This window comes from Oryctolagus cuniculus, chromosome 7, assembly GCF_964237555.1.
Source record: "Oryctolagus cuniculus chromosome 7, mOryCun1.1, whole genome shotgun sequence".
Lineage (NCBI taxonomy): Eukaryota > Metazoa > Chordata > Mammalia > Lagomorpha > Leporidae > Oryctolagus > Oryctolagus cuniculus.
Genome location: NC_091438.1, coordinates 129,662,812 through 129,690,585, shown reverse-complemented (window position 1 = coordinate 129,690,585; position 27,774 = coordinate 129,662,812). Strand labels below are relative to the sequence as shown.

The window sequence follows — 27,774 nt, the reverse complement described above, 5'->3', positions numbered from 1 at the left end:
GCCCACTCCCCGTTCCTTGGCCCCTAGCCCCAGTGTGGTCTGGATGGGCCCCAGAGGGGCAGGGACAGGGACAGGACGTGGGGCTGTATCTGACAGGAACCCGAGGGGCTGGCCCGGGAGGGGATTGGGGCCCAGCTTCCTGAAGGGAGGATGGGCTGAGGCAGCACACACTGCCCGAGAAGATGCCCTCTTGGGCCCTCTTCGTGGTCACCTCCTGCCTCCTCCTGGCCCCCCACAGCCTGACACAAGTCACCAGCCAAGGTGAGGTGCGCAGAGGGTACAGATCACCTGTGCCCAGGGAGAGGGCATTCTGGGAGGGGGACACAGGGCCCGGGGGGAGGGGCAGGGGGAAAAGGCAGGAGGCTCCACTGGTCCCTATAGGGGCCCATAAACAAGCCTGAGAGCACCCAGGGCCCCACTGACCACTGTTCCTCAGATGTCTCCTCGCTGGCCCTGGGCTCAGAGCCACTGAACTGCTTCTCCCGAACATTTGAGGACCTGACTTGCTTCTGGGAGGAGAAACGGGCAGCGCCCAGTGGAACGTACCAGCTGCTCTATGCCTATGCAGGGTAGGTGCTGGGCTGTACCCCTCCCAGACAGCCATCCTTGTACTCAGCTTAGCCGACTTGCACTCTGGTCACTTCCTTGGCTTTGGCTCTGTCAGAGAACTATTGCCTGAAGTAGCCGCTTTGTGAGCAGGTGCGCTGTGGGTGTGTGCAGGGAGCGGCTCGAGTCCCTACGCAGCCCCTGCTCCCACCTATCCCAAGCAGTGAGAAGAAAATGGCGCTGATGAAAACAGGAGCTGGGCATGGGCCTGGGCCTGGGGCCTCGGGGTTGAGCATGGTGGCCCTGTAGGTAGGACGTCTCCCATGCCGACAGGGAGAAGCCCCGTGCCTGTCCCCTGAGTGCCCAGAGTGTGACCTCCTTGGGGATCCGATACATATGCCAGTTTCCAGCCCAGGATGAAGTGCGCCTCTTCGTCCCGCTGCACCTCTGGGTGAAGAACGTGTTCCTGGACCAGAATGTGACCGAGCGCGTGCTCTCTGTGGAGAGTGTGGGTAAGGGCACCCTCCCGTCACCCTGGCCCCTGCACCTGCTGCCTGCAGGTCAGCTCCCAGACTCAGGTCTGCGCATGCTCTTTCAGGACAAGCAGGCAGCTCCCCTGTTACCAGACTCCCAGAGACACCTCAAGACCCCCAGCCCTGGCACCCAGAGCCAGACTCACCCCAGGGCCACCCTGGTCTCCCATCGTGGACCCGGTCACTTACTTGCCTGGTCGAAAGTCACAGAATGTCCACTGTGTGCCAGGCCCTGTGCTGGGTGACGAGGACAAGGTGGGGAACACAGGTCTCTGCTTTCCAGGAGCACCAAGGGACCGCTATACTACAGCCAGGTCACCTCCCTCACCTGCCCCCAGGGAAGTGTTGGTCTGTGAACATTTGGAATCCAGAGCCTGCCCTGGCTCCACCTGCAGCAGCCTTCCCCATAGGCCAGGGTGGAGCCAGGGACTAAGGGTTCTGATGGACCCCGTTTTGCCCTCAGGCCTGCCAGCTCCCCCCAGCATCATTCAGGCGGCGGGAGGGGGACGGCCCGGGGAACTTCAGATCACCTGGGAGGCCTCAGCCCCAGCCATCCACGATTTCCTGAGGCACGAGCTCCGGTATGGCACCGCGGATCCCAGGAACACCAGCAGCCCGGTGGTCGTGCAGCTGCTCGCCACAGAAACCTGCTGCCCCACCCTGCAGTGGCCGCACCCAGCCTCCGGTCTGCAGCAGCATCCGTGTGCTCGGCCCCCGGGGCCCCAGCAGGATGGACCACGGCAGACCGCCCCCACTGGAGAAGTATCCCGGCCTTCTTCCACTCCACCTTCCTGGCCCTGAGTCCAGTTGGCCCTGGGAGGGGACAGGTCACACTTTGGGGACTGCAGCTTGAGTTGGTCCCCGAGGAGTTACCTGGGTTCTGATCAGTCCTCAGCAGCTATTTCTATCCAGGGCAGAGGGGTCCCCCACTTGGGTCATTCACGCTGACAATGTTGAGGGCTTCCGGGCCTCCAAATTAATGGAGGTTTGCCTTAAAAACACTGACCACCACCTCAAAACCTACGGCCCAGGCCCCCTGTTTGTGGGCCTCTCCATCTAGAGAGCTGGGGAGCGAGTTCCTCTCCCGGGGTGCTGCGGGCCTTCCAGCATGAGGGATGAGGCTGACTCAGGTGAGAGCAGGCCTGGATCCCAACACAGATTTGTTTCCTAAGGCCCCATCTGTGACAGCGTCGGGCGGAAGCTGCCTCATCTCAGGGCTCCAACCTGGCGGCTCCTACTGGCTACAGCTGCGCAGCCAACCTGACGGGGTCTCCCTCCACGGCTCCTGGGGCTCCTGGTCCTTCCCCGTCACTGTGGACCTTCCTGGGGATGCAGGTGGGTCAACCAGGGGGTGGGGAGTTGGGGAGAAGGTAGAAAAGACCTCGAGGGAGGCTTGGACTGGACATGGAGGTTCTGAGAAGCACAGTCGCCCGAGGACCTCACACTTGCTGCGGCACAGGATGAACTGTGTTCGGGGAGGGGAGAGGGAACAGCAGTAGATGTTCTTATGTGCATAATGACCTAGAGGCTGCTAGAGTCGGGGCACGCAGCCCTGATGGGACTTGCTTCTCTGACCCCAGAGGAAATTGGACTACAGTGCTTTACCGTGGACCTGAGGAATGTTACCTGTCAGTGGCAGCAGCAGGAGCACGCTAGCTCCCAAGGCTTCTTCTACCATGGCCGGGCACAGTGCTGCCCCAGAGACAGGTGAGGGTTGAACTACATTTTTTTTTTTTTAATTGGATGTCATGGGAAAGACATAGCTTGCAGAAAGAAGGCAAAGATTTGTCCTTGGTCCCCTTCACCCACCTCCCTTCTGCCGCAGTCAAGAGCCCCTGTGCTCTATGAACCACTCCGTATCCTCCAGGGGGTATTTTATCTTCTCGGCCTCTCTCCATTCCCACTGGGAGTATCTGGGTTTGGCTTGGTTTTAATTGTGACACCTGGGCCACTGAGACAGCTTAGTCTCACCTCCAATCTACCCCCCACTGCTGACAGGGTGACCTTCCTTGAGCTGAAGTTTTGCATGCTCATTGCAAAACTTGAACTTTGCATGCCTTTCCCTAATCAAATATGTATTGCAACTTCCCATGGTCTTTCAGATTATACAAAACTTACCCTGGCCTTCAAGGACTTCTACCAAACATCTCTCTGCTCCTTCACCCCTCTATCCAGTCTATAAGCAAGCTTTGTTGACTTTTACCTATTAAATTTATCTAGAATCTATCATTACCTTGATACAAACCATCATCATCTCTCACTTGGCTACTGAAAAGACCTATTAACTGATCTCTCGAATCCTCCAAATAATTGTCCACACAAGAACTGCAATGATCTTTTTTCAAGATTTTATTTATTTATGAGAGGCGAAGTTAAGACAGAAAGAGAGGGACAGACAGAGAGAAAGGTCTTCCATCCCGCTAGTTCACCCCCACAAATGGCCATAACAGCCAGAGCTGGGCTGATCTGAAGCCAGGAACCACTTTTAGGTCTCCCAAGTGGTTGTAGGGGCCCAAGGCACCTGGGCCATCTTCTACTGCTTTCCGAGGCCATTAGGAGGGAGCTGGATTGGAAGTGAAGCAGCCAGGACTCAAACCAGCACCCGTATGGGATGCTGGCACTGTCAGCAGAGGCTTAACCTACTGTGCCACAGTTGTGGCTCCTGGAATAATCTTTTAAAAATGCAAAGAATTATCATTCCAAAATCTCCAATAGGTTTTCCATTGATCTTGGGATCAAGAAGAGAACTCTATCACCGCCTTATAAAGCTCTAAAGAACTCAGCTCCCATTGTTGTCTTCAGTATCATGTTTGTTTGTTTTTTTTTAAAGATTTATTTATTTGAAAGGCAGAGTTACAGAGAGAAGGAGAGAGAGAGAGATCTTCCATCCGCTGGTTCACTCCCCCAAATGTCAGGACTCTCCCACAACAGTCAGGACTGGGCCAGGCTGAAGTCAGGAGCGAGAAGCCACCAGTCTCCTATGTGGGTGCAGGGGCCCAAGCACTTGGGCCACCCTCCACTGCTTTCTCAGGCGACTAGTAGAGGCCTAGATTCAAAGTGGAGGTGCTGGGTCACGAACTGGTCCCCACATGGATGCTGGTGTCACAGGCTGTGGCTTTATCCACTACGCCACAACACCAGCCCCCAGAATCATCTGAACTCTCTGTTACCCTTTGCTCTTTATGTTCAGTGCTAGCTTCTCGGGTCCCCTCATATCCGCCACATTCCCTCCTGCCACTGGATCTCTGCCTGTGCTGTTCACCTGCTCTCCCATCTTCCCCTAACTTCTTATTTACTCAGTGTCACTTCCTTGGGCCACCAGCCCTATTAGATGAAAAAGCACCATTTTATATTCTTGTCATGCCTTGTGCCTCTACTTCATGAGTACTTACCGCTGTTACAATTTTTTTATTTATTTTATTTGAGAAGCAGAGTTATAGACAGAGAGAGGTCTTCCATCTGCCAGTTCACTCCCCATATGACTACAATGGCTGGAGCTGCGCTGATTCGAAGCCAGGAGCCAGAATCTTCTTCCGGACCTCCCACATGGGTGCAGGGGCCCAAGCACTTAGGCCATCTTCTCACTGCTTTCCCAGACCATAAGCAGGGAGCTGGATCGGAAGTGGAGCAGCTGGGACTTGAAATGGCACTCATATGGGATGCCGGCACTGCAGGCAGAGGCTTAACTTACAGTGGCTTAACCACAGTGCCGGCCCCAAAGTTACAATTTTTAAAAAGGATTTATTTATTTGAAAGAGTTACAGAGAGAGAGGGAGAGACAGAGAGAGAGCTTCCATCTGCTTGTTCACTTCTAAGATGGGCCAGGCCAAAGCCAGAACTTTAATCTAGGTCTCCCATGTGGGTGGCAGGGGCTCAGAGATTTCTGCCATCTTCCGCTGCTTTTCCCAGGCCACTAGCAGGGAGCTGGATTGGAAGTAGAACAGTCGGGACATAATCTGGCAGCCATATGGGATGCCTGCATCGCAGGCTGCAGCTTAACCTGCTATGCCACAACAGCAGCCCGATGTTATAACTTTAACATTTATACTTCATGTGACAATTTGGTTGATTTAAAAAAATCCTCTGTCAGGGCAGGTAAAGACGGGACTTGAATTCAAATCCCAGCTCCACTCTCTCAATTCCAGCTGCCTGCTAATACTGATCTTGGGAGGCAGAAGCTGATGGCTCAAGTGGTTGGGTCCCTGCCAAGGGAGACCTAGACTGGGTGCCCAGCTCCCAGCTTTAGCCTTGCCCAGCCCCAGCCATCATGGGCATTTGGGGGAGTAAATCAGCAGGGGCATCTCTCTCTCTCTCTCTCTAATAAGTCTTTTAAAAAATTGTCTCCCAGAACTCCAATTGAGAAAGGATGATCTTGAATATACTTGTGTATGACACATGAGGGCAAAGTCAAAATGACCTTACTCATAAATATATTCTCACCTACACAGTGCCTTCAACACAGTAAGTACTCAGTAAAAAAATGTTAAACGGGGCCAGCGCTGTGGTGCAGTAGGTTAATCCTCTGCCTGTGGCGCAGGCACCCCATATGGGCGCTGGTTCTAGTCCCAGCTGCTCCTCTTCTGATCCAGCTCTTTGTTGTGGCCTGGGAAAGCAGCAGAAAATAGCCCAAATGTTTGGGCCCCTGCACCCACATGGGAGACTGGGAAGAAACACCTGGCTTCTGGCTTCAGATCAGCGCAGCTCCAGCCATTATGGCCATTTAGGGAGTGAACCAACAGAAGGAAGACCTCTCTCTCTATTTCTCCTTCTCACTGTAACTCTACCTCTAAAATAAATAAATATTTTTTTTAATGGAGCATAAAATATAAAAAAATGTTGACTGAATAATGAAAAATTATTAACAGTTTTAAAGCATTTTTCTATGCATTATATATGAGGATACTTCTGAAAGTTCATGGAAAGGGCCAGGCTGTGGCTGTGGCATAGTGGGGAAGACTGCCACCTGCAGTGCTGGCACCTCACATGGGTGCTGGTTCAAGTCCAAGCTGCTCCACTTTGGCCATCTGGGGAGTGAACCAGCGGATGGAAGATCTCTCTGTTTCTCTACCTCTCTGTAACTCTGCCTTTCTTTTACGTTTTAAAGATTTATTTTATTTATTTGAAAAACAGAGTTACAGAGAGGGGTCTTTCATTTGCTGGTTCACACTCTAAATGGCCTCAACAGCAGAGCTGTGCCGATCTGAGGCAGGAGTTAGGAGCTTCTTCCGGGTCTCCCATGTGGGTGCAGGGGCCCAAGGACGTGGACCATCCTCCACTGCTTTCCCAGGGCATAGCAGAGAGCTGGATTGGAAGTGGAACAGCCGGGACTCGAACCGGCACTTATATGGGGTGCCACTGCTACAGTCCAGGGCTTGAACCTGCTGCACCACAGCACCGGTCCCTGTAACTCGGCCTTTCAAATAAATAAATAAATAAATGTTCACGGAAAATGGAATTTAGAAAGTTATTTTGGTGCAAAAAAATTTGAGGCCGGCGCCGCGGCTCACTAGGCTAATCCTCCGCCTAGCGGCGCCGGCACACCGGGTTCTAGTCCCGGTCGGGGTGCCGGATTCTGTCCCGGTTGCCCCTCTTCCAGGCCAGCTCTCTGCTGTGGCCCAGGAGTGCAGTGGAGGATGGCCCAAGTACTTGGGCCCCTGCACCCCATGGGAGACCAGGAGAAGCACTTGGCTCCTGGCTCCTGCCATCGGATCAGCGCAGTGCGCCGGCCGCAACACGCCAGCCGCGGCGGCCATTGGAGGGTGAACCAACGGCAATGGAAGACCTTTCACTCTGTCTCTCTCTCTCTCACTGTCCACTCTGCCTGTCAAAAAAATAAATAAAAAAAAAAAAAAAAAAAAAAAAAAAAAAAATTTGAAATCTATAATTTCAGAAGACAAATTTCCACAGACTTTTTTTTTTTTTTTTTTTTTGGCATCCCTGGGTGGGCGCGAACACAGATTTTTTGAAAGCCCCTTGTGTGTCTACATACAACATTTAAGTTTTAAATACAAATAGGATCACATTATGTGGTTTCTTAACTCACCTTTTTAACTTAAACATGTCTTCGAGATCATTAACAAAAAATAATAACTCATTCCTTTTCACGACTGACAGCTGTCCTTAGTGTAGCGGTCTCATGAATAGGTTAAAGGGTGGCACAGCTGAAGGCGTCATTTCCCACACAGACACATCCTCTGCATCCCGCCAGTGCAGGTTGCCAGGCCTGCCCCACCCAAGTCACCCAGGGCCTCTCCGGTTCCTGCAGCCTGCAGGCCCTGTGGAAGCCATCTGCCACTCCTTGCCTTCACCGTCTCTCAGGTCCTCGCTTTCCCTCTTGTCCCCTCTGCTACTGCCCTGTTTCAGACGCTCAGACTCTTGCAAACCCTCCACAGTTCGTAGTGGAGTTCCCAGCTTCTCTCCCTGCACAGATCCCTTCTACAGACTGCAGCTAGAGCGATCTTGCCGAAGTACAAAGCTAGCTATGGCGTTTCCTTACTTAAAATCCTTAAAGGCCTCCACAATTACAAGGGCAAGTTCAATCTCTTTGGAAAGACCACATGGCCACCGGGGTCTGGTGTGCAGTCTCACCAGGCCCTCTGTGCTAAACCCATTCTGTACCACAGAGAGCCCCCACCCACCCCGCCCCCCGCCAGCAGCGCACTCATCTTATCATGAGCGTGTGCCTCGGATGCCCGCTTGTCTGCTTTGCCTGTCCTATTTATAGTCCAAGACTCAGTCTAAACACTGCCTTATCCAGGAAACATTTCCCGACCCACCCAGTCTGGGTTAGATACTCCTGTTTGATGCTCCCAAGTCAGCCACTTTCTTTTTTATTTTTTTTTTTCTTTCTTATTTATTTATTTGAGAGGCAGAGTTACAGATAAAGAAAGGGAGAGACAGAAAGAGAGTTCTTCCCTCTGCTAGTTCTCTCTCCAAATGGCTGTAATGGCTGCAGTTGGGCTGATTTGAAGCCAGGAACCAGGAACTTCTTCCAGGTATCCCACATGGGTGCAAGGGCCCAAGAACTTGCATCATCTTCTACTGCTTTCCCTGGTGCATCACCAGGGAGCTGGATGGGAAGTGGAGCAGCCAGGTCTTGAACCGGTACCCATGTGGGATACCAGTGCTGCAGGCAGAGGCTTAACCTACTATGCCACAGTGCCAGCCCCATCAAGCCAGCCTTTGCACATCACAGAAAAATGTGTTTTCCCATTGACATGGGAGCTCCTTGAAGATTTTTCGTCTCTGGACTCACAGGGCCTAGCACCTGATAGTGATGCCACTGGCACGTGGTATCAATCATTTGTTGAACAAATGGATAAACACGCATACTCACACACATAGTGATAAACGGTTTTAGTGACAGTTAGCCCCTTAGGGACTATAATTTGTTCTGTAAACAACTACTGAGGCTGACTGTGCCAGGCAAAAAAGGTTCCACCCTGTTGGGGATTGTATTTTAATAACAAGGACAGAAGGAAGCAGAGGAGACAACCAAGAAATGGAAGATCCGGGTTATAATGCGAGGACTAAAGGAGGTGAGACGGTGCTCACTTAGACTGAAAGGTCGGGGAAAGCCTCCCCAGGGAGGTGACAGGAGAGCAGAGGACTAAAGGGCAGGCAGGAGGAGTCCCGTGAAGACCTGGAGTCAGAACAACCAGGCCAAGACACCGTGCCCGCCACTGCATGTGGCACATCTGTGGCACAGGAAGCAGGCTCGTGAGAATGAAGGACAATGAACCGGCATGGGGGGCACAGGAGATGGCACCGTGGTACCCTGGGCTAAGCCACCGCCTGCAATGCTGGCATCCTGCTCACACGAGCACCGACTGATTCCCTGCTGCTCCGCTTTGGATCCCTCTCCCTGCTAATGCACCTGGGAAGGCAGCGGAAGATGGCTCATGTACTTGGGCCCCTGCCACCCACGTGGAAAACCTGGATGAAATGCATGCCTCCAAGGTATGGAGGAATCAAATCTAAGGAGTCCTGTGGGCCTCTGTGGAGCTTGGATTTCATTCGAAGTGAGATGAGGAGCCACTGGAGGATTTTAAGGCTTAGAGTGATGTGATATGACTTACATTTTTTCAAAAGAAATGTTCCCTGGGGCCAGTGCTGTGAAAGAGCAGATAAAGCCACCACCCATATGGGCACCAGTTCGAGTCCCAGCTGCACCACTTCCAATCCAGCTCCCTTGATAAAGGACTGGAAAAGCAGCAGAGGATGGCCCAAGTGCCTGGGCCCCTGTATCCATGTAGGAGACCTGGATGAAGCTCTTGGCTACTGATCATTGTGGCCATCTAGGGAGAAAACCGGAGGATGGAACATCTGTCTCTCCCTCTCTGTAACTCTCCTTTTAAAATAAATTTAATAAATCTTAAAAAAAATCCTTTTTTTTTTTCTGTGAAACCATAAGAGTAGAAGCAGGATTGCCAGTTAGCAATTTTGCTTAAAGGAGGCAAGAGATGAAAGAGATGACGGTGGTTGCATCTCTTGTGGCAGTGGGAAAGATCGAAACAAATAACCTTCTTGGAAGCAAATTCCAGCAGCTGCGTGGAGAACAAATTGAAGGAAGTGGTGAATAAAAATGGAGCAAAAAAAGCCAGTTAGGAAGCTGCTATAAGAATCCAACAGTGGGGGAAGCAAGAGGGCTCTGTGTAGAAACAAAGTAAAAACAGAAGGATGCTGCCCTCAGAGAGATGAAGGGACTGGTTTATGGTTCTTAAAGATTGATTTAATTATTTGAAAGGCAGGGTGACAGACAGAGAGAATATGAATATGAATCTTCCATCTGCTGGTTCACTCCCCAGATGGCCACAACAGCCAGGGTTGGGGCAGGCTGAAGCCAGGAGCCAGGAGCTTTATCCAGGTCTCCCACGTGGGTGCAGGGCCCAAGGACTTGGGCCATAATCTGTTGCCTGCCCAGGCCCATTAGCAGGGAGCGGGATCGGGAGCGGGATCAGAAGCGGGGCAGCCAGAACTGGATTTGGCTGGCATTGTATGCAGCAGATTACACCATGGCACCATAATGCCAGCCCCAGGGTCTGATTTTTGCAACAATGTACAAGGCAGATAATATCAGCCAGTTTGGCAAATGAAACTAAGACACAAATCAAATAATTTGCCCAACATCATACACCAGTAGGCCAAGACCTGAAACCTTTAGCCCATGCTATCATCCTCCTCTTCTTTCTTCCTCTTCCTCTTCTTCTTAAGATTTATTTGAAAGGCAGAGTCACAGAGACAGAGATCTTCCATTCGCTGGTTCACTCCCCAAACAGCTGGGGTGGGGCCAGGCTGAAGCCAGGAACCTGGAACTCCACCCAGGTCTGCCACATGGGCACAGGGGCCCAAGCACTGCAGCCATTTTCTGCTGCTTTCCCAGGTGCATTAGCAGAGAGCTGGATCGGATGTGGGCTGCTGGGACTCAAACCGGCACCCATATGGGATGCTGGCACTGCAGGTAGCAGGTTAACTTGCGCGGCACCACAACGCCGGCCCCAAGCCCACACTGTTGTCCCCCATCATGCCAGCCCTTTCCTCCAGGGGAAGGGGCTAGACGCCAAGGCAGACCTCGGGCATGAAGACAGAGGCCCAGCCAAGGGAGACATTAGATGATAACCCACGCAGGCCACAGACCCTGTGCAAAGGGGACTAATGGGCCTAGTCTCGGGGCAGGCCTGACTCAATGACTCTGCGGGGATGGTTTCTAGGGACCCCATGTGGGAGAAGTGTGAAGAGGAGGAGACAACAGATCCGGGAGCACAGCCCCCCGAGTTTTCCCGCTGCCACTTCAGGGCACGAAACGACAGCATGGTTCACGTCCGTGTGGAGGTGACCACAGCCCAGGGTGCTGTTCACAGCTACTTGGGCTCCCCTTTCTGGATCCACCAAGCTGGTAAGAACTTTCTTCCCATACCTCCCACACAGCTCCCACGCCCCCCCGAGCCGACCCCATCTATGCCCAGGATCCCCAGCTCAGACACTTCTGACCCCTGGCCCTGGTGGCACAACGCCACCAACGCGCAGAAGGAATTAAGCCAGTCCCTGCTGACATCCCTGTAGTGCTCATCCCCACCCCAAACCTGCACTGGACGGAGGTCTCCAGCGGCCAGCTGGAGCTGGAGTGGCAGCACTCGTCCCCCTGGGCAGCCCGAGAGACCTGCTATCAGCTCCGATACACAGGAGAAGGCCTGCAGGACTGGAAGGTATGGGCAGGTGGCAAACGCTCACGACGTCACCACACAGGATACTCTGTCACCAAGAGTGAGTGTGTCCATGCGTCCATGTCTCGGGTTGTATGTCTATGTCTCTCTGATTCAACCAGTACCTCCATCTCTCTAGGGCATCTGACACTGCTGGCTACCCATACTCAAGAGCTTCTCTTCCCTTGACCTTTGCACGCTGGCCTCCCCTGATTCTCTGCCTCCCTCTCTGAACTCGGTCTCACCCTCCTTTCTGGCTCCTCCCTGTCCACACTTCCAGAATCTGTTGTGCTTCCTAGAGCAGGAGGCAGATTCCTTCTCCAGACACACACATGTGCTCTCCCTGGGGAAGTGCTGCAACTCCACACTTACTTTATTTATTTGAAAGGCAGACACACACATACATACACACAGAAAGAGAGAGACAGATAGACAGAGAGAGAGAGATCTTCCTTCTGCTGGTTCACTCACCAGATAGCTGCAATGGGCAGTGCTAGGTCAGGACAAAGCCAGGAACCTGGAATTTCATTCGGGTTTTCCACGTGGGTGGCAAGGGCCCAAGTACATGAGCCATCTTCTGCTGCCTTCCCAGGTGCATTAGCAGGGAGAGGGATCCAAAGTGGAGCAAAAGGGAATCAACAGGCACTCATATGAGCTTAACGCACTGTACCACAATGCCAGATCCAACTCGACAATTTTAATGACCATACATTAACAATTGCAATATTACCATTCCAACCCCTACATGGAAAGGAACTTACAAATCACAAGCAAATTACCTAAACTCTTAAAAGTTGGGGTCAGCATTGTGGCATAGCAGGTAAAACAGCCGCCTGCAATGCCAGCATCCCATATGGGTCCAAGTTCAAGTCCCAGCCGCTCCACTTCTGATCCAGCTCCCTGCTAATGGCCTGGGAAAGCAATGGAAGACGGCCCAAGTGTTTGGGCCCCTGCCACCCACATGGGAGATCTGGAAGAAGCTTCTGGCATTGGCATGGGCCCCAGCCCTAGCCATTGTAGTCATCTGGCGAGTGAACCAGCAGATGGAAGATCTCTTTCTTTCCTGCTCTCCCTCTTTCTGTAACTCTCTCAAAATAAATAAGTAAATATTTAAAAAAAAAAAAAGGAAGGAAGGAAGGATAGAAGCTTGGAATGGGCAGAAATTTAAATAAATAAAAATTTCCATTTCTAACTGGTGGAATGGGGATAAAGCTATCTACCTGATAGAATTATCATAAAAGTTAAATACATAAGTACCTGCAACACTGCCTGGTATACAGAAGGAGCTTACACACATTGGTCAGGTAGCAGTGTGTCTGCCTTCACTCTCGCTTGCCATGTGTGTATACAGCGGCTCTCCTCAGGCCCCTCACTCTCCAGCCAGCTGAGACTTCACCCCCAAAACCAAACTCAGCTTCCTCTCCAGATGTCCTATTTTAGGTCCTTACTGAGCTTAGTTTACATAAGCGCACACATCAAATCGCACAGATAGGAAGCATCGGGTTTGCACAGCGTATACACCCATGAAACCACAGCCAGGATTGAAACGCACCCCAGAAGCTCCCCGTCCCTTCCAGGCGCTCTCCCACCCTAGGTAACCATGATCCTGACATTGCCATTGACTGTTGTTGAACTCCTGAGTATTTGTGGAAATTTCTCTGTTCTCTGTCTCCACCACCTACCCAAACTTGGAATCCTCCTTGACCAGTCTTTCCCCTTCTCTCTGCTCCATCACCAAGTCTTCAACTCTCGTACCTTACACAGCCTTAGCCTTCCCTCTGATCACCCAGCCTTCCCAGCCTTGCGTTCAGCACACGCCGAGCAGCCGAGGCTGCATTAAATCCTTCTTTGTGCTCCCACGGTGACCTGCACTAATTAACTGATGTAATTATTTTGCCTGTTCGGATGTCTCCCTCGTTAGACACAAGAGAGACTGTGTTTTATTTCTCCTTTTTCCCCCGTGCCTGGCCAAGGTTTGGCATATTACAAGCAGTTCATAAATGCCTGCTAAGTAATTAAGCCCATAAACTCTCCCTGCCTGCACACACGGCCCTCGCGCTCCCAGCACCTGGCCCCAGTCTGGTATCCCTGGCCGCCCCAGCGTCACCGCGGCACGGTCGGTGCGGTCCTGAGTATCCGGGGGTGTCCAGGTCTCCGTCGCCCACCTGGAGCGGTGGAGGCGGCCGCCGGCAGGGTCAGGGTGGCCGCGCGCCGGGGTACGCATCCTGGGCGCGGTTATCAGGCAGGGCGAGGCTCTCGGTCAGGGCGCTCTGGCCGGTACGCTTCTGTTCCAGGCCGTCTCTGCTGCCGGCGGGCCCCTCTGCGGGGCTCCCAGACCGGCTGGGGATTCCAAGCGCAGCCGAGGCCAGCCCACCACACGATGCTCCTCTGCGCAGGTGCTCGAGCCGCCCCTCGGGGCCCGGCGAGGGACCCTGGAGCTGCACCCGCGCTCTCGCTACCGCTTACAGCTGCGCGCCAGGCTCAACGGCCCCACCTACCAAGGCCCCTGGAGCGCCTGGTCCAGCCCGGCCAGGGTGGAGACCGCCTCGGAGACCGGTGAGCGCCCGACCCGGTCAGCCGGTCTGCGGCTGCGCGGGGGCGGGGCCGGCTGAGGTGAGGGGCGGAGTCGGGGCTGGGTCCCGCGGGCCTGGGGCGGGGCTCGGGCCTGGGTCGGCGGAGCTGCTAGCATTCCTGTCCCCTAGCCTGGATCTCCATGGTGACCGCTCTGCTCCTGGTGCTGGGCCTCAGTGCCCTCCTGGGCCTGCTGCTGCTGAGGTGGCAATTTCCAGCGCACTACAGGTACCGCCCGCGCTACACGGGTGACGGGGCCGTGGTCCGGGCGGGGCTGGAGGCTTGTTAACGAGCATCCTAGGGTCGCTGTGTGCCATCTGCACATCCACACTGGGGGAGTCGCAGCGTCTGCGTTCCCCTTTAACGTGCCCGCTATGCTGGACACCTCAAACAGCCCCCCCTCCTGGCTGCACGTCTCAGTAACGAGGCTGTTGTCCACTCTTCACCCAAGCCAGGACACTCCGGCGCCTCCCTGCCAACCTCCAGCCCCACCCTGCCCGGTCAGTCACCAGGTCTGGCCATTCTGCCTTCTAAATCCAGCTCGAACAATGGCCCCCTTTCTCCAGCCCTGTGGACGCTACCTGGCTCACTGAAACGGGGCCTCTCCTGCCTGCGGTCTGGCCTCACACCGCCACCAGAATAGCTTTCTAAAATGCACCCGGGAACCTAGCAGTCCCCTCCTTCCAATTTTAGTATGTGTTGCCGAAGAGAGCACAGCAGTCCCCGCCTTAAATTCTTTTAATAGCTCCCCAGCATGGAGTCCAGACTCCATAGAATGACAAGCAGAGGCTGCAAAATCTGTCCCCCCCAGGCCTTTGCCCTCTTTACCCTGTGTGTCAGGCTGGCCAAGATGTTGGGGAGGCATGGTTCTCCTTGTCAGTGCCGTTGCACGGAATGCCCCCTCTGCCTGGAATCTCCTCCCTGGCTGACTAATGCCCACTGATCCTTAAATAACTTTCTTGGCTGGCGCCGCGGCTCACTAGGCTAATCCACCGCCTCTCGGCGCCGGCACACCGGGTTCTAGTCCCGGTCGGGGCGCCAGATTCTGTCCCGGTTGCCCCTCTTCCAGGCCAGCTCTCTGCTGTGGCCAGGGAGTGCAGTGGAGAATGGCCCAAGTGCTTGGGCCCTGCACCCCATGGGAGACCAGGATAAGTACCTGGCTCCTGCCATCGGATCAGCACGGTGCGCTGGGTGCGGCGGCCATTGGAGGGTGAACCAACGGCAAAGGAAGACCTTCCTCTCTGTCTCTCTCTCTCACTGTCCACTCTGCCTGTCAAAAAAAAAAAAAAAAAAAAAAAAAAAAAAAGCTTTCTTCACCAAGTCTTCAGGAACCTTCCCTGACACCCCTGTTGGGGGCTGTTTCGTGCCCAGTACCACTTGTGCTGCACTGTGTTTCTTTCTGTGTCTTCCCTGTTACACCTTATTTGGTCATCTTCAAATCCTTAGCACAGCACCTGCCAAGTAGCAGGCCCTGAAATAAATGTTGTTGATGAATGAGTCACTTATGTGAGGGACAGTGCAGAGGGGCAGTGCCGTGGGGGGTCACACACGTGAAGGTCACACCTCAGCTCCTCCAGGCAGCGTCTTATGAGGGCCCTAGGCTGGGTCAGGGGCCCCTTTTGTGGCTTCTGCCATTGCTCTTTGAACTTTTCATGGGCCCTTGTGTCGGAGCAGGCTGGACTCTAGCCTCTACGCAGATAGCCAGATCCAACAAAAAGGCTGGGAAGAAGAGGGAGTTGGTGCTGCCAGCCAAGCACGCTCAGTTCCTTTTCCCCAGTTTGCCAGACAACTCGCTCTTCCTTCCCCAGAGAGGCAGTGAGCTCATGGGAGAGGCCTGAAACGGCCAGCTAAAGCATCACAGGTTCTCCCGCATACCGTAACCCACGCTCCTCCTCAGTAACTTAGTAATAAGCTCCACTGGCTTTCTTCATTCATTCAACTAATTTCTTTCTTTTTTTAAAAAAGTTTATTCTATTCGTTTGAAAGTCAGAGTTACAGAGAGAGGGAAACAGAGATCTTCCATCCCTAGATGGCTCCAATGGCTGGGGCTGGGCCAGGCCAAAGCCAGGAGCCAGGAGCTTCATCAGGGTCTCCCAAGTGTGTGACAGGGGCCCAAGAATTTGAGCCATCTTCCACTGCTTTCCCAGGTGCATTAGCAGGGAGCTGAATTGGAAGTGGAGCAGCCAGGACATGACCGGTGCCCATATGGGATGCTGGCATTGCAGGTGGCAGCTAAACCCATTATGCCACAATGCTGGCCCCTCAACTAATTTCTTGAGCACCTACTCTGGGCCAGTCACTGGAAATACAGAAGTGAATACATTTTTTTGTTTTCTGCCCTCATGAGGCTTATTCTGTAGTGAGGTAAATCAGAAAAAACACACACACACACACACACACACAAATATATGTAACAATACAATAAATGTGCAGTAAGTCAAGCACTACAAAGAAAAATAAAGCACAGCAGGAAACAGTGATGAGAAAAGGAGGTGGCTCTGTTTCAGGCAGGCAGTTAGGAAAGGCCTGTCAGAACGACACTGGAGCAGAGAACTAATGACGTGAGGGAATGAGTTGAGTGTTCCAAGCAGAGAGCGTGGAAAGTGCAAAGGCCCTGGGGTAGGAATGGCTGAAAGAACTCTGACCCTTGGTTGACTTCCTACCCCATCTGAGGTTTTCTTCTCACCTCTGCTCTACCTTACTCTATTGCCTTGGCTACACTCTTGCCTCTCCAAAGCTGGCTTCCCCGCCTTGCTGCCTCCCCCGCCCTGCCCCACATCAGAGCTCTCCTCTTCTCCTAGCTCACTCCCAAGACTCAGTCTCCTGCCCCCGTTCTCCCCCAGGAGACTGAGGCATGCCCTGTGGCCCTCACTTCCAGACCTGCACCGGGTCCTAGGCCAGTACCTTAGGGACACTGCGGCCCTGAGTCCGGTGAGTGCCCGCCCATCCCTCTTTTCCCATCATCACTGCTGCTGGAGCCAGGTCCTGGCCCCTACAGCACAACTCAGGCAAGGCCCCAGCCTACCAGTGTACCATCCCCAAGCACTACCCCCAGCCCAGTTGCTCTTCCTACACACCCAGTGCCTCCTCCCACAGGGTCTTCTCTAACCAGCTCCTCCCCATCTCTCGCAGCCTAAGGCCACAGTCTCAGAGAGCTATGAAGAAGTGGAACCCAGCCTCCTTGAAATCCTACCTAAGTCCTCCGAGAGGACACCCTTACCCCTGTGTTCCTCCCAGGTCCAGCTGGACTACCGAGGATTGCAGCCTTCTTGTTTGGGGACCACGCCCCTGTCTGTGTGCCCACCAATGGCTGAGCCAGGGACCTGCTGTACTACCCACATCGCCAACCACTCCTACCTCCCACTAAGCTGCTGGCAGCAGCCCTGAGGACAGGGCCCTTGCTCCTAGTACTCTGGACAGATCCCTGCCCTGTAGACCTGTCTATGAGCCTCCTGACAAAAACACCCTCACCCAGCACACAACACACCTCTCCAACACAAACACCTTGCTCCTCCATCTACCCTCCTACTTGGACTTCCTGGCATTGCTCTGTCCACACGGCTGCTGACATGAATCCAGGTTCCTTTCTCCGCAGGCAGGCTCATCGTCGAAGCTCCTCTAAGGTGTACCTTCTTTCTCTCTCCTTTTTAATATCAGAGTTCTTCCCATTTACACACTCTTCAGATTACTTCAATTAGTTCCCCTGCTGATATTTTGCTAATGAAGCTGCCCAGGCAGCGTTCACCTCAAATCTCCTAATTGCAAATCCAATAGGATCTTGTTAATCATCTATTTTTTTCTCTCTGTGGCCTTCATTATGCTGATTACTCATTTGTCCTTTACAGTTGCCTCCACTTTGGCTTCCATAACTTGAATTTCTCTCCTGGCTCTGTTCCTGCCTCTCTGAATATACCAGTAGTTAGGAAAACAAACTCTGGAGTCAGAGCTATGTTTCACACTTGCCAGCTGTGCAAATGTGGGCAAATAATGTCTTTGTGCCTCCGTTTTCTCGTCCATATAACATGGATGATAGCATACCCTAGACTTGTGAGAATGACTGAGATAGAATCTAAATAAAGCACAATGCCTGGGACATAATAAGTGCTTAATATATTTAAACTACTCTTGTTATTATGCTGTCTTAATCTCATAATCTGTCATTCCTTCCAATCCTTAAATATTACAGACTTTCAAGATTCCACACTTAACACAGTCTCCAAACTCCATTCCTTACCTTTACAATCTGTTGACCATTCCAAAGTTCTTACCTCCAGCCCAGACTTCTACTACAACCCCCGTGATGGTTTATATAAGTAAGTTTTTACACATCTGTCTCCACTACTAGGTTGTGAGCTCCCTGAGGGCCAGGGTCATGATGTCTTTGTCCTTTTCTCCCCCTCCCCAGGACCTAGAATAGTGATGACAGTTGGCCTTCAATAAATGTTTTCTAAATAAATGCTATGGGCTATGGATACTTTAACCCACGCCAACTTCTCTTATCCTCTAAGTCACTCATAAGCATCAGTAAACGTGCTCAAACCATTCTGAGTATAGATTCCATTTAAATTCTCAAACAAACACAATTCTTTTTTTCTGGCTCCAAACATATCCAAGTCAGGGTTCTGACAGAAATAGATAACACACTCACACTGGGTAATGTGATGAGAACTTAAGAAGGGGCATACTTATATAGAGGGGGTCAAGATTTGGGAAAACCATCACGGAATACTGCAGTGCCCTCCCTGGTGGCTAACAAGAGGGAGCTGGCACCAGCCCTAGACATCAAGAGGTATGGGGAAGGAGCAGTCAGCAGACATGAAGCTGTAAAAGAGGGCTCCTGGCAGGAGTTATGGCCTTTGGTAGAGGGATACAGCCAGCTTGTCGAGATGTGGCAGGGAAGGAGCCAGGAAAATACATAGCTCAAGTTCCTTCTCCTTCCACCCTAGTCTTGGGTCCCTAGGAGTAGAATCGAAGACTTTAACATGGCTGTGGGAAGGACCCATGGAAAGCAGTAATACTCAAAATTACCCATTTGCCCCGTCCAGACCCACTCTCCATCCTTCTCCATCTTGCCCTGGGCTCTGCAAGGCTGACTCGTGTGGCCTGTATCAGTGGATTCCCCAGGATCTGGTTTTTGTTTGGATTCCACCAACAGGAGATATTAGGGGTTGAATCGTGTCTCCCTCACCCCCAGCAAATTCAGATGTTGAAGCCTTAGCACTTCAGACTATTTGGAAATAGGCTCATTGTAGGTATAATTAGTTAACATGAATCATAGGCCCTAACCCAGTAGGACTGGTATTATAAAATGGGAGGTTTTGACACAGATACACACCGGGAGAAAGCCAAGAGACAATAAAGGCAAACTGTGATGCTATTTCTACAAGCCAAGGAATACCAAAGATTCCAGTAAGCCAATAGAGGTTAGGGGAGACAATAAGTCCTCAGAAGGAACCAACCCTGCGACATTTTGATCTGAAACTCCTAGACTCCAGAACTGTGAGACAACACATTTTGTCACATAAGCCACCCAATAGACAGCACTTCATTATAGCAGCCTAGCAAACTACTACAGAGGAGGTTGGAGGTCAGGCTATACGGGGAGTCTCTGCTTTCACAGCTCCACACTCTCCAAGTCCCCCTCCAAATAGGTCCCCAGCTCACACTTTCCTGATTTGCTTCCCCCAAAGTCACCTGTAATTTTTTTTTTCAAGATTTGTTTTATTTATTTGAAAGGCAGAGTTACAGCGAGACATAGAGCCAGATAGAGAGAGAGAGAGAGGTCTTCCATTCCACTGGTTCACTCCCCAAATGACTGCAACGGCCAGAGCTGAGCTTATCCAAAGCCAGGAGCCAGGAGCTTCTTCCGGGTCTCCCACGTGGGTACAGGGGCCCAAGGTCTTGGGCCATCTTCAACTGCTCTCCCAGGCCATAGCAGAGAGCTGGATTGGAAGTGGAGCAGCTGGGACTCGAACCAGCACCCATATGGGATGCCAGCGCTTCAGGCCAGGGCGTTAACTCACTGTGCCACAGAGCCAGCCCCATGTGATTTGTTTTTCAACAGTCACATATGGCCTTTCTGTCATGGTTCAAACTTGGCCCCTTCACATGATGTTAGAGTTTCTCCCACTTCATAATCCATGTTCATGTTGCCGCCTTCATTCTTTTATCTATTTTTTTAAAAGAATTTTTTTTTTTTTTTTTTTTTTTTACTTATTTGAGAGGTAGAGTTGCAAAGAGCCACGTCAGAAGAGGAGCAGCTGTGACTCAAACCGTGCCCATATAGGATGCTGGAACTGCAGGTGGAGGCTTAACCTATAGGCTACGCCATAGTGCTGGCCCTGAGATTTTTTTTTTTTATATTTACTTATTTGAAAGGTATAGTCACAAGGTCCTGCTCCACTTCTGATCCAGCTCTCTGCTGTGGCCTGGGAAAGCAGTAGAAGATGGCCCAAGTCCTTGGTCTCTTGCATCCATGTGGCAGTGGAAAGAAGTTCCTGGCTCCTGGCTTTGGATTGGCCCAGCACCAGCTGTTGAGGCCATTTGGGGAGTGAACCAGTGGATGGAAGACTCTCTGTCTCTCCCTATCTCTCTGTAATTCTGTCTCTCACATAAATAAATATTAAAAAAAAAAAAAGGTAGCAGTACAGCAGAGAGAGACTGAGATCCTCAATCTGCTGGCTTATTCCCCAAATGACCACAATGGCCAGGGCTGGGCCAGGGAGAAGCCTGGAACTCCATGAAGGCCTCCCCTGTGGTTGAGGAGGTCCAAGCACTTGAGCTATCTTCCGCTGCTTTTCCAAATGCATTACCAGGGAGCTAGACAGCTGAGACTTAAACCAGCACCCACATGGGATGGCAGCATTGCATGCTGTGGCTTAACCCACTATGTCACAACGCTGACCCCCATTCTTTTATCTTTAGATGTATAAATTTCTTGAAGTTGTACCCTTATCCTTCTTCCCTCCAGTAATCCATAGTCCAGAAGTTGCAAACTTGTTCCCCCCTCAGGTAGGTTCGTTCTTCCCTTCCCTACTGGTTCCACAGTGCCTAGAAGGTGAAGTTCAAACTCTTTAGCTTAACCTTTGAGACCGACCAGCCTCACCCTAGACAACCTCTTCAGTGTGTTCTGGGGGTCAGGGACTCCTCACTTCTCACCTCAGGACATCCAACTCCTTGTTTGACAAGGTGTGAATAATTCATGGTCAAAGATACTAACAACAAGTTTGGACCAAGAGTCCCACATTTTCTCTATCATTTTCAGGGTTGACGTCATGCAAATGATGAAAATTCTGATTTTTTTTTTTTTTTTTTTTTTTTTGCTGGGGGGGTATCGGCACTGTGGCGCAGAAGGTTAAGCCACCACCTCCAGTGCCAGCATCCCATATGGATGCCCTTTTGAGTCCCAGCTGCTCCACTTCTGATCGGGCTCCCTGCTAGTGCTCCTGGGAAAGCAACAGAAGATGGCCCAAGTCCTTGGGCCTCTGTACCCATGAGATCAGAAGAAGCTCCTGGCTCTTGGCTTCAGCCTGGCTTAGCCCTGGCTGTTGTGACCATTTGAGGAGTGAATCAATGGATAGATCTTTGTCTCTGTATTCTGCCTTTCAAATAAATTAATAAATCTTTCTTTTTTTAAAGTTCTTATTTTTCCAGGCTCTTTCCTGGCTATACAGCATGTTTTTAGGATTACAGGGGTTAATTGGATAGTTTTTTTTTCCCCAATGTATTATTATGTTTTATAGAAAGCTTTTATTTAATAAATACAAATTTTATAGGTACAACTTTTGGATTATAGCGGTTCTTCCCTCTATACCCACCCTCCCACCCCAAACCGTTCCACCTCCTATTCTCTCTCCCATCCCCTTCTTCATTAAGATTAATTTTCAATTATCTTTATATACAGAAGATCAACTCTACACTAAGTAAATATTTCAACAGTTTGCACCCACACAGGCACACAAAGTTTAAGGTACTGTTTGAAGCTTAGTTTTACCACTAATTCTCATAGTACAACTCATTAAGGACAGAGGTCTTACATGGAGAGCAAGTGCATAGTGACTTCTGTTGTTGTTAACAATTGACACTCTTATTTATGACGTCAGTGATCACCTGAGGCTCTTGTTTTTTTGTGTTTTTTGTTTTTTGTTTTTGACAGGTAGAGTTATAGACAGTGAGAGAGAGAGAGAGAGAGAGAGAGAGAGAGGTCTTCCTTCTGTTGGTTCACTCCCCAAATGGCTGCTACGACTAGAGCTCTCCGATCCGAAGCCAGGAGCCAGGTGCTTCTTCCGGGTGCTTCTCCCATGCGGGTGCAGTGGCCCAAGGACTTCAGCCATCCTCCACTGCTTTCCCAGGCCATAGCAGAGAGCTGGACTGGAAGAGGAGCAACTGGATTAGAACTGGTGCTCATATGGGATGCCGGCGCCGCAGGCAGAGGATTAACCAAGTAAGCCACGGTGCCAGCCCCTACCCGAGGCTCTTGTCATGAGCTGCCAAGGCTATGGAAGTTTCTCGAGTCCACAAACTCCAACATTATTTAGACAAGGCCATCATCAAAGTGGAAGTTCTCTCCTCCCTTCAGAGAAAGGTACTTCCTTCTTTGATGGTCCTTCTTTCCACCAGGATCTCATTCACAGAGATCTTTCATTTAGGTCATTTTTTGCCACAGTGTCTTGGCTTTTCATGCCTGAAATGCTCTTATGGGCTTTTTAGCCAGAACCGATTGCCTTAAGGGCTGATTCTGAGGCCAGAGCGCTGTTTCGGGCGTTTGCCATTCTGAGTCTGCTGTGTATCCCGCTTCCCATGTTGGATTGTTCACTCCTTTTTAATTCTATCAATTATTATTAGCAGACACTGTTCTTATTTATGTGATCCCTTTTACATTTAATCCTATCTTTATGATCAGTTATGAACTTAAACTGATCACTTTAACTAGTAAGATGGCCTTGGTACCTGCCAACTTAATGGGATTTGGAGTCCCATAGCTTTACCCTTAGGGTAAGTGCCGAACTGTACATCTCCTTCCTCTCTTATTCCCAAGAGTCGGATAGTTTTAATCCTGTGTCCACCACTTAGTTCTTGGCTGTATGCCTTTGGGCAAGTTTCTAAGCTCATTTGACTCAGTTTCTTTTTCTGTAAAACGACGACAGCGTACCTTAGGGATTAAAGAGTGAACCCAACCACGTGTTGTAAACTGACTTAATGCAGTCATTGGCAGGCGGGCGGGGGTACCCACTATGGTTGCTGCCTCACCTCCCGGCCCATTGGCACGATTCATTCAAGTCATCGTCGGAGCGCTGGCCTGAATGGGAGTCAGACCTGGATTCTGGCCCACTTCTCCGTGTGACCTCAAGCACACCCCTCACCCACCCTGATGTTGCCCTTGGGGAGGGCGCGCCACTAACGGATCTCCGGGATTCCTGACACCTATCGAGCCCGGGGAAGAGGAAGCCACGGGGTCTCCCACAGGGCGCTCAGGCTGACTAGACCTTTCCAGACAGGCAGGTCCGAATCCCGGCCCTTTTTCTTGACCTAAAGGAACTCACTTTCCCTCTTTCGGCCTCATTTTCCCAGCGTGGGAAACAACAAACAGAAGCGTGCTTCCCTTCCCAGCTAGCAGATGCTGCCGGCACTCGGTCCCCGGCCCTGCCCCAGGCACGCAGAGGAACCGGGGGAAGCGACCAGGCCACGCCTGGCCCCAGCCGCGCCGCGCCCCGCCCCTCTCTCGGACACCAAGTCCCTGGGCTGGGCTTTAAACCTGTCATCAAATCACACTCCTTAGCGGCTTTCGCTCTCGTGAGACCGGCGGCATACCCCGGAAGACCCGCCCCCTGGGCCGTAGCGGCCAATGGGCGAGAGGGACGGTTGCGACGGTTGGGTTTTGAAGGAGCCAATGAATGCTCAGAGCGGAGAGTTTAAGTAGCGTAGGCCTGGCGTGCCGAAGCCGGTCCGGGATTGGAATCTGTTCCGTACGCACGGTGAGAGGGCGCTGGGTCGAGCCGAACGGGGAGGGGGCTGTCGCGGCCAGGGGAGTCCGGGCACGGAGGAGCTGCCGTGGTGGGTGGCGCCGATGGCCGGCCGGTGGAGAAGGAGCCCCGCATGGTCCCCGGAACACGGTCTCCTCTCTTCCCACAGGCTCGGCGAGCATCAGCTCCCAGGACCCCTCCCGCTCGCGGCGCTGCCATGGCGCAGTTCGTGTTCGAGAGTGACCTGCACTCGCTGCTGCAGCTGGACGCACCCATCCCCAATGCACCCCCTGCGCGCTGGCAGCGCAAGGCCAAGGAAACCGCGGGGCCGGCCCCGTCCCCCATGCGGGCAGCCAACCGATCCCACAGCGCCGGCAGAACCCCGGGCCGCACTCCTGGTCAGTGGGGCGAGGCGGGGCGCCGGGAGGCAGCGAGACTGGCTGAGAGCAGCCGGCACCCTTCCTCTGCCTGGAGCCTGGGCAGACGGTCTGGCTTCTCTCTCCTTGCCCCAGGCAAGTCTAATTCCAAGGGACAGACCACCCCTAGCAAACCCGGCGGTGACCGCTATATTCCCCAACGCAGCGCTTCCCAGATGGAGGTGGCGAGCTTCCTCCTGAGCAAGGAGAACCAGCCAGAAAACAGCCAGTCGCCCACCAAGAAGGTATGTGCCCTCTCCCCCCAGGGGCGCAGGGCGGGACCCGACTGTGTCCTTGGGATGATACCCCCCTGCCTCACCCCGCCCTTGTATGCCAGGAGCATCAGAAAGCATGGGCTTTGAACCTGAACGGTTTTGATGTGGAGGAGGCCAAGATCCTTCGGCTCAGTGGGAAACCACAGAATGCCCCAGAGGGTGAGACCTGATGTTCCTGGTTCTTGGAGGGAGCTGTCAGTCTATCCCCAGGGCGGGGGGCGCGGCGGGGAGGGGAGGGGAGGGAGGCCATGTCTGTCTGCTCTTCCCACCCAAGGCTAAGGGCAAGGCAGTGCCAGTTTGCCCAGCATCTAGACCTACTTGGTTGCCACAGGTTACCAGAACAGACTGAAAGTACTGTACAGCCAGAAAGCCACGCCCGGCTCCAGCCGGAAGACCTGTCGCTACATTCCCTCCCTACCAGACCGGATCCTGGATGCCCCTGAAATCCGAAATGACTACTGTAAGTGCAGCCTTGCCCTGTGGATGGAGAAAGGGCTGGGAGCCAGGCAAACAAGGAAGGCTCATGGCCGTCCCTCTCCGCCTCTGGCAGACCTGAACCTCATGGACTGGAGCTCTGGGAATGTTCTGGCAGTAGCACTGGACAACAGCGTGTACCTGTGGAGTGCAAGCTCTGGTGACATCCTGCAGCTGTTGCAAATGGAGCAGCCTGGGGACTACGTATCCTCTGTGGCCTGGATCAAAGAGGGCAACTACCTGGCTGTGGGCACCAGCAGTGCTGAGGTGCAGGTGAGACTTGTCCCTGCCCTGTGTCACCAGGCCCTGGGGCCTACTGAGTCCCAGTCTCTGATCCTCATGGTCTTTCTTCTCTAGCTCTGGGATGTGCAGCAGCAAAAACGGCTTCGAAACATGACCAGTCACTCTGCCCGAGTGGGCTCCCTGAGCTGGAACAGCTATATCCTCTCCAGGTCAGTGGTTTTTGCCAACCTGGAAAAATAAACGTGATTTCCACCCACCGTGCCCCTGCATTTATGAGGGTATTTTAAAAAGTTTGTAAAAGCGTAGAATTTAAGGTTAAGTTTATTGGGTACACTTTCCCATTTGAAATCCACGTTAGCTTTTTTGTGCTGGGCATTTTCCTTGATGTGTGAACACCCCCTGTACATCCCTGAACAGAAGCAGCTCTGGCCTTGGTGGTTTTGATATGCCATGGAACCCGATTCCCTTCTTCCCTCCCACAGTGGTTCACGCTCCGGCCACATCCACCACCATGATGTTCGGGTAGCAGAACACCACGTGGCCACCCTGAGTGGCCACAGCCAGGAAGTGTGTGGGCTGCGCTGGGCCCCAGACGGACGGCACTTGGCTAGTGGAGGCAACGATAACTTGGTCAATGTGTGGCCTAGTGCTCCTGGAGAGGGCGGCTGGGTTCCCCTGCAAACATTCACCCAGCATCAAGGGGCTGTCAAGGTGAGAGCTGGGATGGGTTGATGCCTCTGCAGACCCTCACTTGTGACCTGGGGCCTGTGATGGTGGGGAGATGGGATGATGAGATTGGACGGGGTTCCTCTGGAGCCCTATAGCTCCTAGTGCCTGACCCCACCTTTATCCTACCTAGGCTGTAGCTTGGTGTCCCTGGCAGTCCAATATCCTGGCGACAGGAGGGGGCACCAGTGATCGACACATCCGCATCTGGAACGTGTGCTCCGGGGCCTGTCTGAGTGCTGTGGACGTCCATTCCCAGGTAGCCTCTCCTGGGTGTGATCTAGCTCTGTGTAGTCCTCCTGGGCCAATGTGTGTACTCCAGTGGCTCTGCCAACTCTGCTTCATGATTCCGAACTTCCGACTCAGCTCTCATGAGCTCCATTTCCAACAAGCCCATGGCTTACCTCCAACCCTGTGTCCTGGAGGTCCCTTCACCTCATTGTGTTCCACTCCCCCTCGCCTCCCTGAAATGCGCTCCTTTTCCTTCTCTTTCATTGCTTCAGAATGGAAGAACGTGCTCAGAAATCCGCAGCACTTCCTGGTATCTTTCATAGTCCTCACCACCAGGATTCCTTGTGTCCCCCCAGCCCCTCCCCTCAGCCGCCACCTCCTTCCAGTTGTGGCCTGCACAATGGCTTCCTCCCTGGTGGCCAAGCATTCTCCAGTGTAGCCTCTGCACTGTGGTCTCAGTGCTGTCACTCTCCTCCAACCTGTAATGGCTCCCCACCACCTACAGCACATAAGCCGCATCGGGGCTCTTGCTCATGGGCCTCCCCGTGCCCACTCCCGTCTCCTCTCCTTTCCCACCCCCAGCTCCCCGGAGCACAGCCTTCCCTCTAGAACACATGGGCTCTAGAACCATACGGGCCATACTCAAACTCTGGCTCTGTTCCCTGCTAACTTAACGTGCTGGAGCCCTTAGGCAACTTGTTGAACTACCTTCTGATTGATTCCTCATCTGTAAAATGAATAACTCCTCTCTCTCCAAGCACTTCTGTGAGGACTGTGATCATCCAAGCCTGAGTCTGTTGCACCTGGCAGGGAGCCTGACACTCTAATGGCCTGTGTTTTGATTGGATAGCCTTGGCTGAATGTCTGCACATGCCTTCCTCTCCACAGGTGTGCTCCATCCTCTGGTCTCCCCACTACAAGGAGCTCATCTCAGGCCATGGCTTTGCACAGAACCAGCTGGTCATCTGGAAGTACCCAACCATGGCCAAGGTGGCTGAGCTCAAAGGTAGGTGGCCAAATGCAAGAAGCCAGACATAGAAGGCCACATACTGTAGGACTCCTTTTATACAAAGTGACCAGAGGCCAATTCAGAGACAACAGGTTAATGGTTGCCAGGGTTTGGAAGAGAAGGGGAGTGGGGAGGATGGCATTATTTTGAAATTAGGTTGCTGTGATGGTTGCATATCTTTGAGTAGACCAAAAACCACTAAGTTGTAGACTTTTAAAGGATAACTTTAGGAATTCTGTCTCAATAAAGCTATTATAAAGAGCTAAGGTAGCCATCAAAATTGGAAGGCTTTTGGTGTGACATATGCATGTACATTTTCCTCAACTGCCCCAGGTCACACAGCCCGGGTCCTGAGTCTGACCATGAGCCCGGACGGGGCCACAGTGGCATCGGCAGCAGCAGATGAGACCCTACGGCTGTGGCGCTGCTTCGAGCTGGACCCTGCACGGCGGCGGGAGCGGGAAAAAGCCAGCGCATCCAAAAGCAGCCTCATCCACCAAGGCATCCGTTGAGGCCCAACCCATCCCCTCAGTTTTTTATTTTTCTAATAAAGTCATGTTTCCCTTTCCTCACCTTGTGTGATCTC

The 27,774-nt window shown here is 52.5% G+C and overlaps 2 protein-coding genes across 4 annotated transcripts; both read left to right on the top strand.

The window, feature by feature from the left end:
- The first annotated feature begins 159 nt into the window (after positions 1-159).
- On the top strand, positions 160-18,308 carry MPL (MPL proto-oncogene, thrombopoietin receptor). The gene is made up of 12 exons (XM_017346390.3): positions 160-261; positions 437-569; positions 880-1,058; positions 1,543-1,841; positions 2,252-2,414; positions 2,660-2,786; positions 10,790-10,974; positions 11,142-11,284; positions 13,678-13,837; positions 13,984-14,080; positions 16,696-16,783; positions 16,985-18,308. Exons 1-12 carry the CDS (start codon positions 183-185, stop codon positions 17,237-17,239), a joined length of 1,908 nt encoding a protein of 635 aa, XP_017201879.2. The 5' UTR covers positions 160-182; the 3' UTR covers positions 17,240-18,308.
- On the top strand, positions 14,057-27,756 carry CDC20 (cell division cycle 20). Of its 3 annotated transcripts, XM_070078622.1 has the most exons (12): positions 23,250-23,353; positions 23,631-23,826; positions 23,984-24,212; positions 24,327-24,475; positions 24,568-24,664; positions 24,837-24,965; positions 25,056-25,252; positions 25,337-25,431; positions 25,705-25,933; positions 26,082-26,207; positions 27,068-27,185; positions 27,522-27,756. In XM_070078622.1, exons 2-12 carry the CDS (start codon positions 23,746-23,748, stop codon positions 27,698-27,700), a joined length of 1,629 nt encoding a protein of 542 aa, XP_069934723.1. In that variant the 5' UTR covers positions 23,250-23,353; positions 23,631-23,745; the 3' UTR covers positions 27,701-27,756. The 3 variants fall into 3 exon arrangements, with proteins under 3 accessions (XP_017201877.2, XP_069934723.1, XP_069934724.1); XM_017346388.3 differs by lacking the exons at positions 23,250-23,353; positions 23,631-23,826 and adding an exon at positions 14,057-14,080; XM_070078623.1 differs by lacking the exons at positions 23,250-23,353; positions 23,631-23,826 and adding an exon at positions 23,885-23,905.
- The last annotated feature ends 18 nt before the right edge of the window (positions 27,757-27,774 follow it).

Coding starts and splice junctions, on each gene's coding strand:
- MPL (XM_017346390.3), top strand. CDS start 183: ATGCCCTCTTGGGCCCTCTTCGTGGTCACCTCCTGCCTCCTCCTGGCC. Junction 570..879: donor CTGCTCTATGCCTATGCAGG/GTAGGTGCTGGG, acceptor CCATGCCGACAG/GGAGAAGCCCCGTGCCTGTC. Junction 1,842..2,251: donor AGACCGCCCCCACTGGAGAA/GTATCCCGGCCT, acceptor TTGTTTCCTAAG/GCCCCATCTGTGACAGCGTC.
- CDC20 (XM_070078622.1), top strand. CDS start 23,746: ATGCTCAGAGCGGAGAGTTTAAGTAGCGTAGGCCTGGCGTGCCGAAGC. Junction 24,213..24,326: donor AACCCCGGGCCGCACTCCTG/GTCAGTGGGGCG, acceptor TCCTTGCCCCAG/GCAAGTCTAATTCCAAGGGA. Junction 24,966..25,055: donor TGAAATCCGAAATGACTACT/GTAAGTGCAGCC, acceptor CGCCTCTGGCAG/ACCTGAACCTCATGGACTGG.